The sequence below is a fragment of the Otolemur garnettii genome, unplaced genomic scaffold (assembly GCF_000181295.1).
Source record: "Otolemur garnettii isolate 467f Iridium unplaced genomic scaffold, OtoGar3 scaffold00100, whole genome shotgun sequence".
NCBI lineage: Eukaryota > Metazoa > Chordata > Mammalia > Primates > Galagidae > Otolemur > Otolemur garnettii.
The window spans coordinates 5,661,269-5,673,333 of NW_003852495.1; the positions used below are offsets into that span (position 1 = coordinate 5,661,269).

Here is a 12,065-nt window from a genome sequence, read left to right on the forward strand (position 1 = left end):
TTTATCCGGCCCACTGGGTATTTCTGCTGCTGCTGCCTGTCCTGCTTAGCAGCCGACTCGGCCTGGGGCCCGGGGCCCGCAGTCTGGCCCTCCAATAATCTAAGGGACAGTGAACTGGCCCCCTGTTTAAAAAGTTTGAGGACACTTGCTCTAGGCTATCACCACCTCTTATCTGGACTATTGAAATTTTACTGTTTCTGTAAAAATATCTGTATATTCTTTTTTTTTGGCTGGGGCTAGGTTTGAACTCGCCACCTCTGGCATATGGGGCTGGCACCCTACCCCTTTGAGCCACAGGTGCCACCCTCTGTATATTCTTTGATACACTTACCATCAACAGGAAGGAAGTCCTTCCTCTTGAAACTGGGCCCCTCAACAAGTAGAAAGCAGAGGAAGTAGTGCAACTTAACTTCCAAAGTTCAGTTAGAACAGAGGATACAGTCTACCTGGTTTCCCTTCTCTCTCTTTCTCTCTTATCTCTCTTTCTCTCTCTCTGACACATGCCTCAGAGCCATGTAAAAGAAGCAGTTGCCATGCTAACTGGGTGGCTTCGGTTACAAAGGTATATTCACTTACCAAATTCAGTGAAATTTGTGAATTTTATTATATGTAAGGTTTGCCTCAAAAGAGAAGTAAATATTGGACTCTAATTAAAGATACATACAACTGGCTTGGTACCTGTAGCTCAGCAGCTAGGGCACCAGGCACATACACTGGAGCTGGAGGTTCAAACCCAGCCCAGGCCTGCCAAACAACATTGATAATTACAACAAAAAAAATAGCTGGGCGTTGTGGCAGGCACCTGTAGTCCCAGCTACTTGGGAGGCTGAGGCAAGAGAATTGCTTAAGCCCAAGTTTGAGGTTGCTGTGAGCTGTGACACCATGGCACGCTACCCAGGGGGACAAAATGAGACTGTCTCAAAAAAATATATATATATATACACTGAAATATTTAAGGGACAGTATACTGATTGCTGCAATTTATGTTGAAATGGTTCTGAAGATTAGTTAGATTAATGGATAAGTAGAGTAACAGGTAGAAGTAACATAAGGCTAATGTAGTAAAATGTTAACGGTAGGATCTAAGTGGTGGATATATGGGTGTCTAAAATTTTTCAACTTTGCTGTATGTTAGGAACTTTTCTTAATAAAAATTATGATGAATGTTTGATAAGGATTGTTTTGATACCTATATTTATTAAAAAGAGTTAGGGTGGGTTTTCACCTGTATGTCACAGACATCATACATATTTGTTTTTGCCCTTTTTGAACAAACTATACATTTAAATGAAATCAACAAGAAATAGCTGTTTAGATATGAGAAATGAAAGATGTTTATAGTTACATAATCTGATCTAGTTGGGGCATGGATGGAGTCTAGAAGGATTCCTGAGGAAATTACACTTAAAACGATTAACATGACAAAGGGGCATCCTAATTGCTATTACTGGGTCACAAACCACCCCTAAAACTTAATGGCATAGAATATTCATTTTATTGGGTGGCGTTGGTGGTTCAAAGGAGTAGGACACTGGCCCCATATACTGGAGGTGGTGGGTTCAAAACTGGCCCTGGCCAAAAACTGAAAAAAAAAAAAAATTCATTTTATTATGTTCAAGAATTCTGTGAGTCAGAAATTTGGACAAGGCATAGTTGGGGCAGTTTGTCTGCTCCATGAGGTCTGAGAGTTCAAGTAGAAGACTCAAAGGTGATGACAGCTGTGAGGAGGAATCCTCTGGAACTTCTTCACTCACATTCTGACTCCAGGGCTGAAATGACTAAAAGGCAGGGCTTGGTAAGAAAGCCTATACATCCCTCCATTAGTTTGGGCTTCCTCAAAGCACAAACCTAGTGACAGTTCTCATGTGATGCCTCATAGCTCTATAGCTGGTCATTCCAGTGGACAAGAAGAACATTGAACAAGACGCTAATTGCTGGCTCAGTACCATAGCTCAGTGGTTAGGGCACTGGCCACATATACCGTGGGTTGGAACCCAGCTCGGGCCAGCTAAACAACAATGACAACTGCAACAAAACAATAACCAGGCGTTGTGGTGGGTGTCTAAAGTTTCAGCTACTTGGGAGGCTGAGGCAAGAGAATCTTTTTTTTTTTTGAGACAGAGCCTCAAGCTAGCCCCCTGGGTAGAGTGCTGTGGCATCACAGCTCACAGCTCACAGCAACCTCCAACTCCTGGGCTCAAGCAAGTCTCCTGCCACCTTAGATGTATGTGGCTGGTGCCTTAGCCACTTGACCCACAGGCGCAGAGCCAAGAGAATCTCTTAAGCCCAAGAGATGGAGGTTGCTGTGAGCTGTGATGCTACAGCACTCTACCACGGGTGATAAAGTGAGATTGTCTTTAAAAAAAAATAAACTGGTGGTAGGGGGCAGTGCCCATAGCTCAGGGGTATGGCACCAGCCACGTACACTAAGCTGGTGCGTTTGAACCTGGCCCAGGCCAGCTAAAACAATGACAACTGCAACAACAACAACAACAAAATAGCTGGGCATTGTGGTGGGTGCCTGTAGTCCCAGCTACTTGGGAGGCTGAGGCAAGAGAATCACTTGAGCCAAAGTGTTTGAGGTTGCTGTGAGTTGTGATGACACAGCACTCTACCCCAGGTGACAGCTTGAGACTCCGTCTAAAAAAACACAAAAAAACCTGGTGGTAGGGGTTGATGGGGGGAAATACTCTAGCCAGAGGTAACATTTTGTGGGAAATCCTTATCATGGGACTGAGGTTTGTCCAATAAGTTGAAATAAATAAGTATACATTTATCTCTCTCAGAGCACTTCCTTTCCCCAATCCCTGCTTAATTTTTCCACAGAGCTGATCATGTTCTAAATATTCTATATTTTAATATATGCATTTTATTTATTGTCTTCTCCCCCATAGCTTTTTTTTTTTTTTTGAGACAGAGTCTCACTTTATAGCCCTTGGTAGAGTGCTGTGGCATCACAGTTCACAGCAACCTCCAGCTCTTGGACTTAGGGGATTGTCTTGCCTTAGCCTCCCAAGTAGCTGGGACTACAGGTGCCTGCCACAATGCCCAGCTGTTTTTTTGTTGCAGTTTGGCCAGGGACTGGGTTCAAACCCGCCACCCTCAGCATATGGGGCCAGCACCCTATTCACTGAGCCACAAGTGGCCCCCCTAGCTTTGGGGCTCCAATGTGGGTACTATTTTTCCCTGTTTTTGTTATCTATGTATCCACAAATTAAGTGATCAAAGTTTTTGAATGAATGAATGGACCCAGAGAGTATCCTCTGAGGTGAGGACCTCGTTGAGGGTATGACCAATGAAAAGAGGGCATTGTTACAGTGTTTTCTGGTCATGTTCTCATACATAGCAGGATGACTGAGATTAGCTTTATGGGAAGCATGACTATGTTCTGGCATTATGAACTAAACCTTTTCCTGGGAAAAACGAGTCAAGGTCCATTATAAGATGTAGAAGAGGAGACAAAGAAAATGTCCAGATTGGTGCAGGCTCATGCCTGTAATCCTAGCATTTCAGGAGGCCAAGGTGCGAGGATTGCTTGAGGCCAAGAGTTTAAGACCAGCCTGGACAATATAGCAACATCCAGGTTCTACCAAAAATTTAAACATTAGGGTACAGTGGTGGGCTCCATAGTCCCAGCTATTTGGGAGGCTGACTCAAGAGGATAGCTTGAGCCCTTGAGTTTGAGGATGCAGTGAGCTATGGTGACACCACTGCACTCTAGTCTGAGCAACAGAGTGAGACCCTGTTCCTAAGGCCAGGCCAAATTGCAGAGACCCTCGGGCTGTGTCCCAGGGTGCTTGTCTGAGGCAATGAAAAAAATATCTCAGCATTCTGAGGGCAGGATCAGAGTCAGAAATGACAAGGTGCTGGACCAGGCTTGGTGGCTCACGCCTGTAATCCTAGCACTCTGGGAGGCCAAAGACGGTGGATTGCGTCTCACCTCCTCCCAGTGCGCCCCACCCCCTACCCCTCCCGAGCCCGGGGCCTGTGCAGCCCCCCCCCCCATCCTTTTGTAGTGGTCCTTTTCGTACCCGGCCCGGTCCTGAATTGGAGCCCATACGTCGACCCTGCCCCCTCAACGTGCATCCCCATCCACGCCCTGAATGGGGATGACAGCAGCTGAGGATCCGGGCTTGGGAGAAGGTGGGGCTGGTCTAGGGAAAGACCCGCGCCACTTGGGTGGCCCCCCCAGGGCCGCACCAGCCCCCATCCCAGCGTCTTCCTTAGCATCCTTATCCCACCCTCCTGAGCTTAGGAGTTGGAGACCAACCTGAGCAAGAGCGAGAAAACATTTCTAAAAATACCTGGGTGTTGTGGTGGGAGCCTGCGGTCCTAGCTACTCGGGAGGCTGAGCCCAAGTTTGAGGTTGCTGTGAACTATGATGCCACGACACTGTACCGAGGGCGACAAAGTGAGACTGTCTCAAACAAAAAAAAAAAAAAAGAAAGAAAGAAAGAAAGAAAAGGAATGGAAAGGAAAGGAGAGAAATGACAAGGTGGTATTATAAGACGAAGTCTTTGAAAAGCATCTTGAGGAATGGAGCAAAGCCCTGAGGCCATGGGAAAATCCTCTTAAGAATGTCAGAGGAGTAATTACCGAGCGTGGACAAAGGGGAGGGTCCATTGCTGAGTGTTAGAAGTGTCGGAAGCAAAGCATAAAGAACCTGGGGGTGTGTCTCAGGAAGGGGATAACAGCCAATGAAAAGCAGGCATGGGCGTGGGGCTGTCAAATTGGGGGGGCGGGACTGAAGCAATAGAACCCGGGATGGGGCCTAAAGTGAAGCCAATGAAAAGCCTCAGGTGGGCGGGGCGCCCTCCTAAGGCCGAGAGTGGAGCCAATAAGAAGCGGCGCCGCGTCCCCTCTGCTCCCCGCCCCTGTGGGGCGCGCGCCGGAGCCACCGGCAGCCGTTAGGGGCGGGGCCATCAGCCGCCCGCGCGCTGCTCTCGCCCTCCCCTTTGTGTCGCCACGGCGGCGGCGGCGGCGCTGGCGGCGGCGACGAGGATGAGCGAGGGGTCGAACGCGGCCGGGGCCTGAGGAGGCTACGCGACCATGGTGGTGAGGGAACCCATGCGGCCGTCAGTCGGTCGGTCCGCGTGTCAGTCTGTCCGCGCTCAGCCCCGCCCAGTGCGCCCCACCCCCTGCCCCTCCCGAGCCCAGGGCCTGTGCAGCCCCCGACCCTTTTGTAGTGGTCCTTTTCGTACCCGGCCCGGTCCTGAATTGGAGCCCATACGTCGACCCCGCCCCCTCAACGTGTATCCCCATCCACGCCCTGAATAGGGATGACAGCGCCTGAGAATCCGGGCTTGGGAGAAGGTGGGGCTGGTCTAGGGAAAGACCCGCGCCACTTGGGTGGCCCCCTCAGGGCTTCCTGGGTTCTTCACCAGCCCCCATCCCAGCGTCTTCCTTAGCATCCTTATCCCACCCTCATCCCTCCCCGGTGTAGCCGCCGCCGCCTCCTCCCAACAGCCCCTTTCTTATTCCCGAGCCCCACCCCCACCCAGCTCCTTCCTCAGCCTGACCCTTTTCTTCTCCTTCTCCTTCGTTTTTTTTACCCCATCCTAGTTCTCAAAAGGCACCCACCACCCCCTCCACTCTGAACCTTTACCCCAATCTCTCCAGCCACTCTCCTCCTTACTGTATCCTAACAAACCAGCACTGTGTCTGCACTTGGTCCTTGGGTCCTCTCCATCTTTTCGTGTTCATCCCCTTCCCCGCCATCTCCCTTTCCCAACATACTGCTCCCGCTCATTCATCCATTCATTCCCTCATTCCCTCGTCATTCATCCATTCATTCCCTCATTCCCTCATTTAATAAGCATTCACTGAGACCACCTCTGTGCAGGCCCTGTGCTCCAGGCACAGAGAGAGTCAAATCCCATCGTGTCTTGGGGAGCTTCCCCTGGAGGGGAAGAGCACCTGAGGTTAAGACCTGAGAGTGAACTCCGTGTTGCAAGGATATGGAGGAGGAAGAAGCTAGAGCCCAGTCTGGGCAAATCCCTCCTTGTCTGGCTATGGCTTAATTTATTCATCAGATTGTACCAGCCCCTGCTGTGTGACAGGTCTGGCCCTGGGAATCCAGGATCCTCCTGAGAGAAATCAGGCACAATCCCATCTGTGTAGCCCACCAGCTATGTGCCCAGCTCTGTGTTAGGCATGCCAGGGGCTCTCAGCCTGTGGCCCTGATTATCAGAAGATCACAGTCCAGTGAGGAAGATAGACTTGTCACCAAGACATTGACTTCTCAGAATGCTGAAGGCTGTAAAGGGGGAAGCTCAGGTAGAGACATGGAGCCTGAGATAGGGGAACCTCAGGGAGATGGAGAGAGTCCAGCACAGATACCTGGCACAGTCTGAAGGGTCTGAAAGTGAGAACTTTCTGGAGGGTGGCACAAGTGAGTTGAGACCTGAAAGGTGAGGATGAACGAACCTAGCAGAAGGGTGAGGACATGTATTTCAGGCCAACAGAATAGCCTTTGCAAAGGCCAAGAAGGAAGCAAAAAGATGGTGTTTAGACTCATAGAAATTCAAGAGCTCTGAGAGCAGGAGCACTAAGGAGAGATGGGACCAGGGAAGTAAAGAGAAAACAGCTCAGGGAAGCCTTGATTATCAGACCAAAGAATTCTGACTTTGTCTTGAAGACAAGGAGCTATTGAAGGTCCAGAATCTATGGAGAAACTGGGCAAATTTGTGTTTTGTGAAATGATTCTGCCTCTTGAGAAGAAGCTAGCAGTGGGAAGGGAGAGGTTGGAAGCAGAAAGGCTGATGAGATAAGAGCTGTGATTGTCCTGGAAGTGGTAGGAGATAACTGTACACTGTAGGGGCTACAGAGGGTTTTAAACAGGGAGGGATGGGATCAGAATGCTCTCTCTCCTGTCGCCTGTCTCACCCTTGGTCCCAGTCCACCACCCCAGACCACACACGAAGAAGCAGGCCTGTCCTAAGCCCAGCCCTCACATCTCCCTGACCTACTCTCCTACTTCATGCTCAGAGCAGTGTGTGGAGCAACCCAGCCTCTACACCCAGGCCGGCAGATAACAATGCTCTTGTTGTCTCTCTGCTCCCATCTCTGGGGGCCTCTGATTCTCTTCTTCGATCTACAGGCTCGCAGCACTGACAGCCTGGATGGCCCAGGAGAGGGCTCAGTGCAGCCCTTACCTCCCACTGGGGGGCCCAATGTGAAGGGGAAGCCTGGGAAGAGGTGAGGGGTGAAGGAGGGAAGGGCTCAGTTTAGGAGCGTGGGGTAAGGGGGTGGGAGATGGGCCTTGTGGAGCCACTGGTAATGTGTCACTTGTCTCCTAGGCTCTCAGCTCCTCGAGGTCCCTTCCCCCGGCTGGCTGATTGTGCCCATTTTCACTATGAGAATGTTGACTTTGGCCACATTCAGGTAGGAGTGCTTTATACCCAGGTGGAAAGGTGAGATCCTCCCCACCTCTGCAAAAATATCAGATGCTTTACGCCTGAAATTTGTCCCTATGACTGGCTTTTCTACCCATCTGAGCAGTCAGTAGCAAAAGTTGCAAGGGCTGGAGCGATGAGGAGAGCTGCTCTTTCATTCATCCATTTGCTTTTGTATTCATTCAATAACCTTTTGTTAGGTGTCAGCTCTATGCCAGAGTCTTGTACTCTGATGAACATATCACCAGGTCTGTTCTTGGGGAGGTATAGGAGAGGGACCCAAATCCATCCCTAGATAGTGTCAGCCTAGAAAGGTGAGGACTGGGACAAAAGTGAAGCTCTCACCTGAGCTTTTGTTTCTTTCTGCAGCTCCTGCTATCTCCAGACCGTGAAGGTCCTAGCTTCTCTGGAGAGAATGAGCTGGTATTTGGGGTACAGGTGACGTGTCAGGTGAGGCTACCCCTACTTCTTATCTAGGCTGAGTAACTGGCCACCATAGTCCTCAGCACAGTGTAATGGAACTACTGCTCCCTTTTGTCCTTCCTGCTCCCACAGGGCCGTTCTTGGCCAGTTCTCCGGAGTTACGATGACTTTCGTTCCCTGGATGCTCACCTCCACCGGTGCATATTTGACCGGAGGTTTTCTTGCCTTCCAGAGCTTCCCCCACCCCCAGAGGGTGCTAGGGCTGCCCAGGTACTCTGCTTATTGTCTCAGCCTGCTCAGCCATCAGCATGTCCTCATCAGCAATTTGTGAAACTGTCAAAGTAAGGGGGAATCGATAAACATTTAAACATCAGTGTGGCCCAAGTCCCAACCAATCCAAATGGAGAAGCATTAGAACAACAGCAGGATTCTACTACATTTAGCTCTATTTACTTTTAGGATCATTAAGAGGTCCAGAGGGTTCCCTGGGAGGGTCAGCATGGCTATACCAGTTGGGTTACTCAGAAGATTGGCACAGCCTAGTTTGCCAATTGGTAGGCAACTACAGTAGAACCTCTGAAGTTGACCACCTCCTTCAGTTGACCTAATTTTTATAGACCCAACATGCATCACAGTAAGTAGGCCTAGTTCCTATCAGTATAGTAGGCCTAGTTCCTTATGTTAACCACCTCTGTATGTTGACCAGTCTGTTACACTCCCTTGGTCAATTTACGGAGGTTCTATTATATTTCTATTATACTTAACAGCCTAAGCAGCACCTATGCATTCAGGAGGAATTTCAGCCCTGCCCAGAGATGAGCTAGGGTGGTATGGGAGGGCAGTGGGCTCCTCAAGGTCCACTCACAGGAGTCCACCATAACAACCTGCCCCCAGATGCTGGTACCACTGCTGCTGCAGTACCTGGAGACCTTGTCAGGACTGGTGGACAGTAACCTCAACTGTGGGCCTGTACTCACCTGGATGGAGGTGGGCCTGGGCAGTGGGCTTGGAGTTCAGAGTGGATGGGAGTGTCTGAGGGACAAGAACTGCCTGGGAGTATGTGTGGGCACAGAAAAGAAAGGGGCCATAGATGTTTTAGCATCTGTGTGGGCGCATGCCTGTGAGAGAAAGTGTGTGTTAGGGGGGTGGCTGGCAGATGTTGAATGGTGGGGATGTAAGGATTTAAAGGTGTATCAGAAATGGGTTTGGCTATAGCTCCCAGAACACCCCACTATAGAATGGCCTAGTCCAGAAGGTTTTTTTTTTTTTTTTTGCGACAAAGTCTCACTATGTCACCCTTGGTTGAGTGCTATGGCATCACAGCTCACAGCAACCTCAAACTCTTGGGCTTAAGTGATTCTCTTGCCTCAGCCTCCCGAGTAGCTGGGACTACAGGCCCCTGCCACAACGCCTGGCCATTTTTTGGTTGTGGTGGTCATTGTGGTTTAGCAGGTCCAGGCTGGGCTCAAACCCGCCAACCCTAGTATATGTGGTGGTGCCCTACCCACTGAGCTACAGGCGCCACCTCAGAGGGTGTTAGATAGCAAACATGCAGTGTCTGCCATAGAGGATGAAGGTACAGGGTGGCTGGGGAAGACTTAGGGGCAGGAGAGTTCTAGGACTTGTGAGGGGAAAGAAAGTTTGTTTTAGAGGGGGCAGGAATTTAGGTGTTTGACTAATGGCTCTGAGCAATAGAAGGTGAGGGACAGGCAGTAGCTTCATTGGGCATGGAAGAACTTTTCTGCCTTATTAACCCATTCTGGCCTCTCTTTGCCACATCCTGCTTCCCCTTCAGCTGGACAATCATGGCCGGCGACTGCTCCTCAGTGAGGAGGCCTCACTTAACATCCCTGCGGTGGCCGCTGCTCATGTGGTGAAACGGTACACAGCCCAGGCACCAGATGAGCTATCATTCGAGGTAAGGCTGTAGGGGAACAGACTCCATCTGGGCTCTCCATTTCCTCTGCCCCTCTGATCCCCTCCTTCCAACTGCCCACTCCCAGGTGGGAGACATCGTCTCAGTGATTGACATGCCACCCACGGAGGATCGCAGCTGGTGGCGGGGCAAACGTGGCTTCCAGGTGAGCCCGGCTGGGGGTTGGAAGCAGGGCTAGGGCATTGTGCTAGCATGGGCAGCCCAACCACTGACCACGACCCTTCCTCAGGTCGGTTTCTTCCCCAGTGAGTGTGTGGAACTCTTCACTGAGCGGCCAGGTCCAGGCCTAAAGGCTGGTAAGTGCCACGGGTGGGAGGCCCTCCTGCAGCTTTCCCCTTCCATCCGTCCTTCCCACCCATTGTTCACCCTGCAGATTCTGATGGTCCTTCATGTGGCATCCCGGCTCCCCAGGGTATCTCATCTCTGACCTCAGGTAATACAAACAAGGGGTCAGGTCCTTACCTCCCTCCCCCTAGGCTAATGGCTGCACTCACCCCATGTGGCCTGTCTTTGTCACAGCTGTGCCTCGGCCACGTGGGAAACTGGCTGGCCTCCTCCGCACTTTCATGCGCTCCCGCCCTTCTCGGCAGCGCCTTCGGCAGCGGGGAATCCTACGGCAGAGGGTGTTTGGCTGCGACCTTGGAGAGCACCTCAGCAACTCAGGCCAGGACGGTAAGTCCTGAGGCACTCAAAGACCTCACCTTCCCGCACAGGAGGCAGCCTGCCCATCCCTGACCTGCTGCTTCCTCCCAGTGCCCCAGGTGCTGCGCTGCTGCTCCGAGTTTATCGAGGCCCACGGGGTGGTGGATGGAATCTACCGGCTCTCAGGCGTGTCTTCCAACATCCAGAGGCTGCGGTGAGGGCCCTCCACCAACCCCTTTTGTCCACACGCATTAGTGAGCACCATCTCTATTCCAGCCATGCGCCCTGTGCTAGGGACACAGTTATTGGGAATTAGTGGGGCAGAGAGTTGGGGTAGACTTCCTTGAGGAGGTGACTCCCCAGCTAAGTAAGGCCTGAAAAGTGAGAGTAGAGTTAGAAGTTAGTGCGCCAAGCAGAGGGGTCAAGCTTCACCGAGCACTTGCTGCATACCAAGCACTGTTCTAGGCCCTGGGCACATAGCAATGAATGAGAGAACCAGAACCCCCTGCCTTCATGGAACTCACATGCTAGAGGGAGAGACCAACAAGGAAATATCAGTTTACCAGAAGATGGCAAGTGCTGTGGGGAAAATAGGCTGGGGAAAGGGACCAGAACAGTAAGCTGGGAAGGGTCGCTACAGTTCTAAGTAGCCTGGCCAGATGGGCCTGTGGGGAGAGCTGTGCAGGAGTGGAGACAGAAGGCCCTGTGGGAAAGCTGTGGAGGGAGCAGCCAGGGCAAAGGGGAAAGTGGCAGGAGATGATGTCCAAGAAGTCATCAGGGCAGCACATGCAGAGTCTTTTTATTAGGATTTTGGCTTTTACTCCAAGTGAGGAGGGTTCTGAGCCATGGATGGATAGTCTGGAGGTGAGAAGGAATGAGGCAGGAGCAAGGGGCTAAACAGAAGGCTGAGAGGTGACAGCTGAAGCCAGGGAAAGTACCGAGAGAGGTGTGAGGTTGTGGTGGGCGGGACTTTTGGCCACAAGCAGCAGGGCCCCACCAGAGAGTTGGGGGTAGGGAAATGCTGGAATTTTACCCACATTTTCCAGTGACCTCTTAAAGCCAGGTGATTGATGCCACTTCATGGTAGGAACATGTTCACACTCTAGAGTCAGTCTTGGGTAGCTATAGGCAGAGGTGTCTCCTGCCTGAGCCTCAGTGTCTTCTGTCTGTGCCACACAGTGTTGTTGGGGGAATTCAGTAAGTTTCTGTCTCTGAAGAGCCCAGCGCAGGACCTGGGGAAGAGGGTCACACCCATCTGTGGACATTGGGGGAAAGAGTAAGGGGAACTTGGCTGGGTGAGCCAGCTCTGACCTGACTCTTCCTCCTCCTTGCCATGTGGTCTCAGGCATGAGTTTGACAGTGAGAGGATCCCTGAACTGTCTGGCCCTGCCTTCCTGCAGGACATCCATAGTGTGTCCTCCCTCTGCAAGCTCTACTTCCGAGAGCTGCCAAACCCCTTGCTCACCTACCAGCTCTATGGGAAGTTCAGTGTGAGTCAGGGAGCTGGCCAGGTGGGAGGGTGGCTGGGGCACATCTGGCCCAGCCCTCATCATGCCTGTCCGCCATCTCAGGAGGCCATGTCAGTGCCTGGGGAAGAGGAACGTCTGGTACGGGTCCACGATGTCATCCAACAGCTGCCGCCACCACATTATAGGTAAACCAGGAAGGGC

At 51.4% G+C, this 12,065-nt stretch overlaps 1 protein-coding gene across 2 annotated transcripts in view; it reads left to right on the plus strand.

Moving 5' to 3' along the window:
• Window positions 1–8,033: 8,033 nt before the first annotated feature.
• Window positions 8,034–12,065, plus strand: part of ARHGAP33 (Rho GTPase activating protein 33) — an 11,431-nt gene continuing 7,399 nt past the window's right edge. For both annotated transcript variants that reach the window (XM_012809103.2, XM_012809104.2), the window contains exons 1-10: window positions 8,034–8,087; window positions 8,712–8,804; window positions 9,613–9,735; window positions 9,821–9,898; window positions 9,983–10,049; window positions 10,127–10,186; window positions 10,273–10,425; window positions 10,507–10,609; window positions 11,741–11,885; window positions 11,967–12,049. In XM_012809103.2, the coding sequence (XP_012664557.1) occupies window positions 8,712–8,804; window positions 9,613–9,735; window positions 9,821–9,898; window positions 9,983–10,049; window positions 10,127–10,186; window positions 10,273–10,425; window positions 10,507–10,609; window positions 11,741–11,885; window positions 11,967–12,049 (905 nt within the window). In that variant the 5' untranslated portion in view covers window positions 8,034–8,087. The remainder of the gene's footprint in view (window positions 8,088–8,711; window positions 8,805–9,612; window positions 9,736–9,820; window positions 9,899–9,982; window positions 10,050–10,126; window positions 10,187–10,272; window positions 10,426–10,506; window positions 10,610–11,740; window positions 11,886–11,966; window positions 12,050–12,065) is intronic.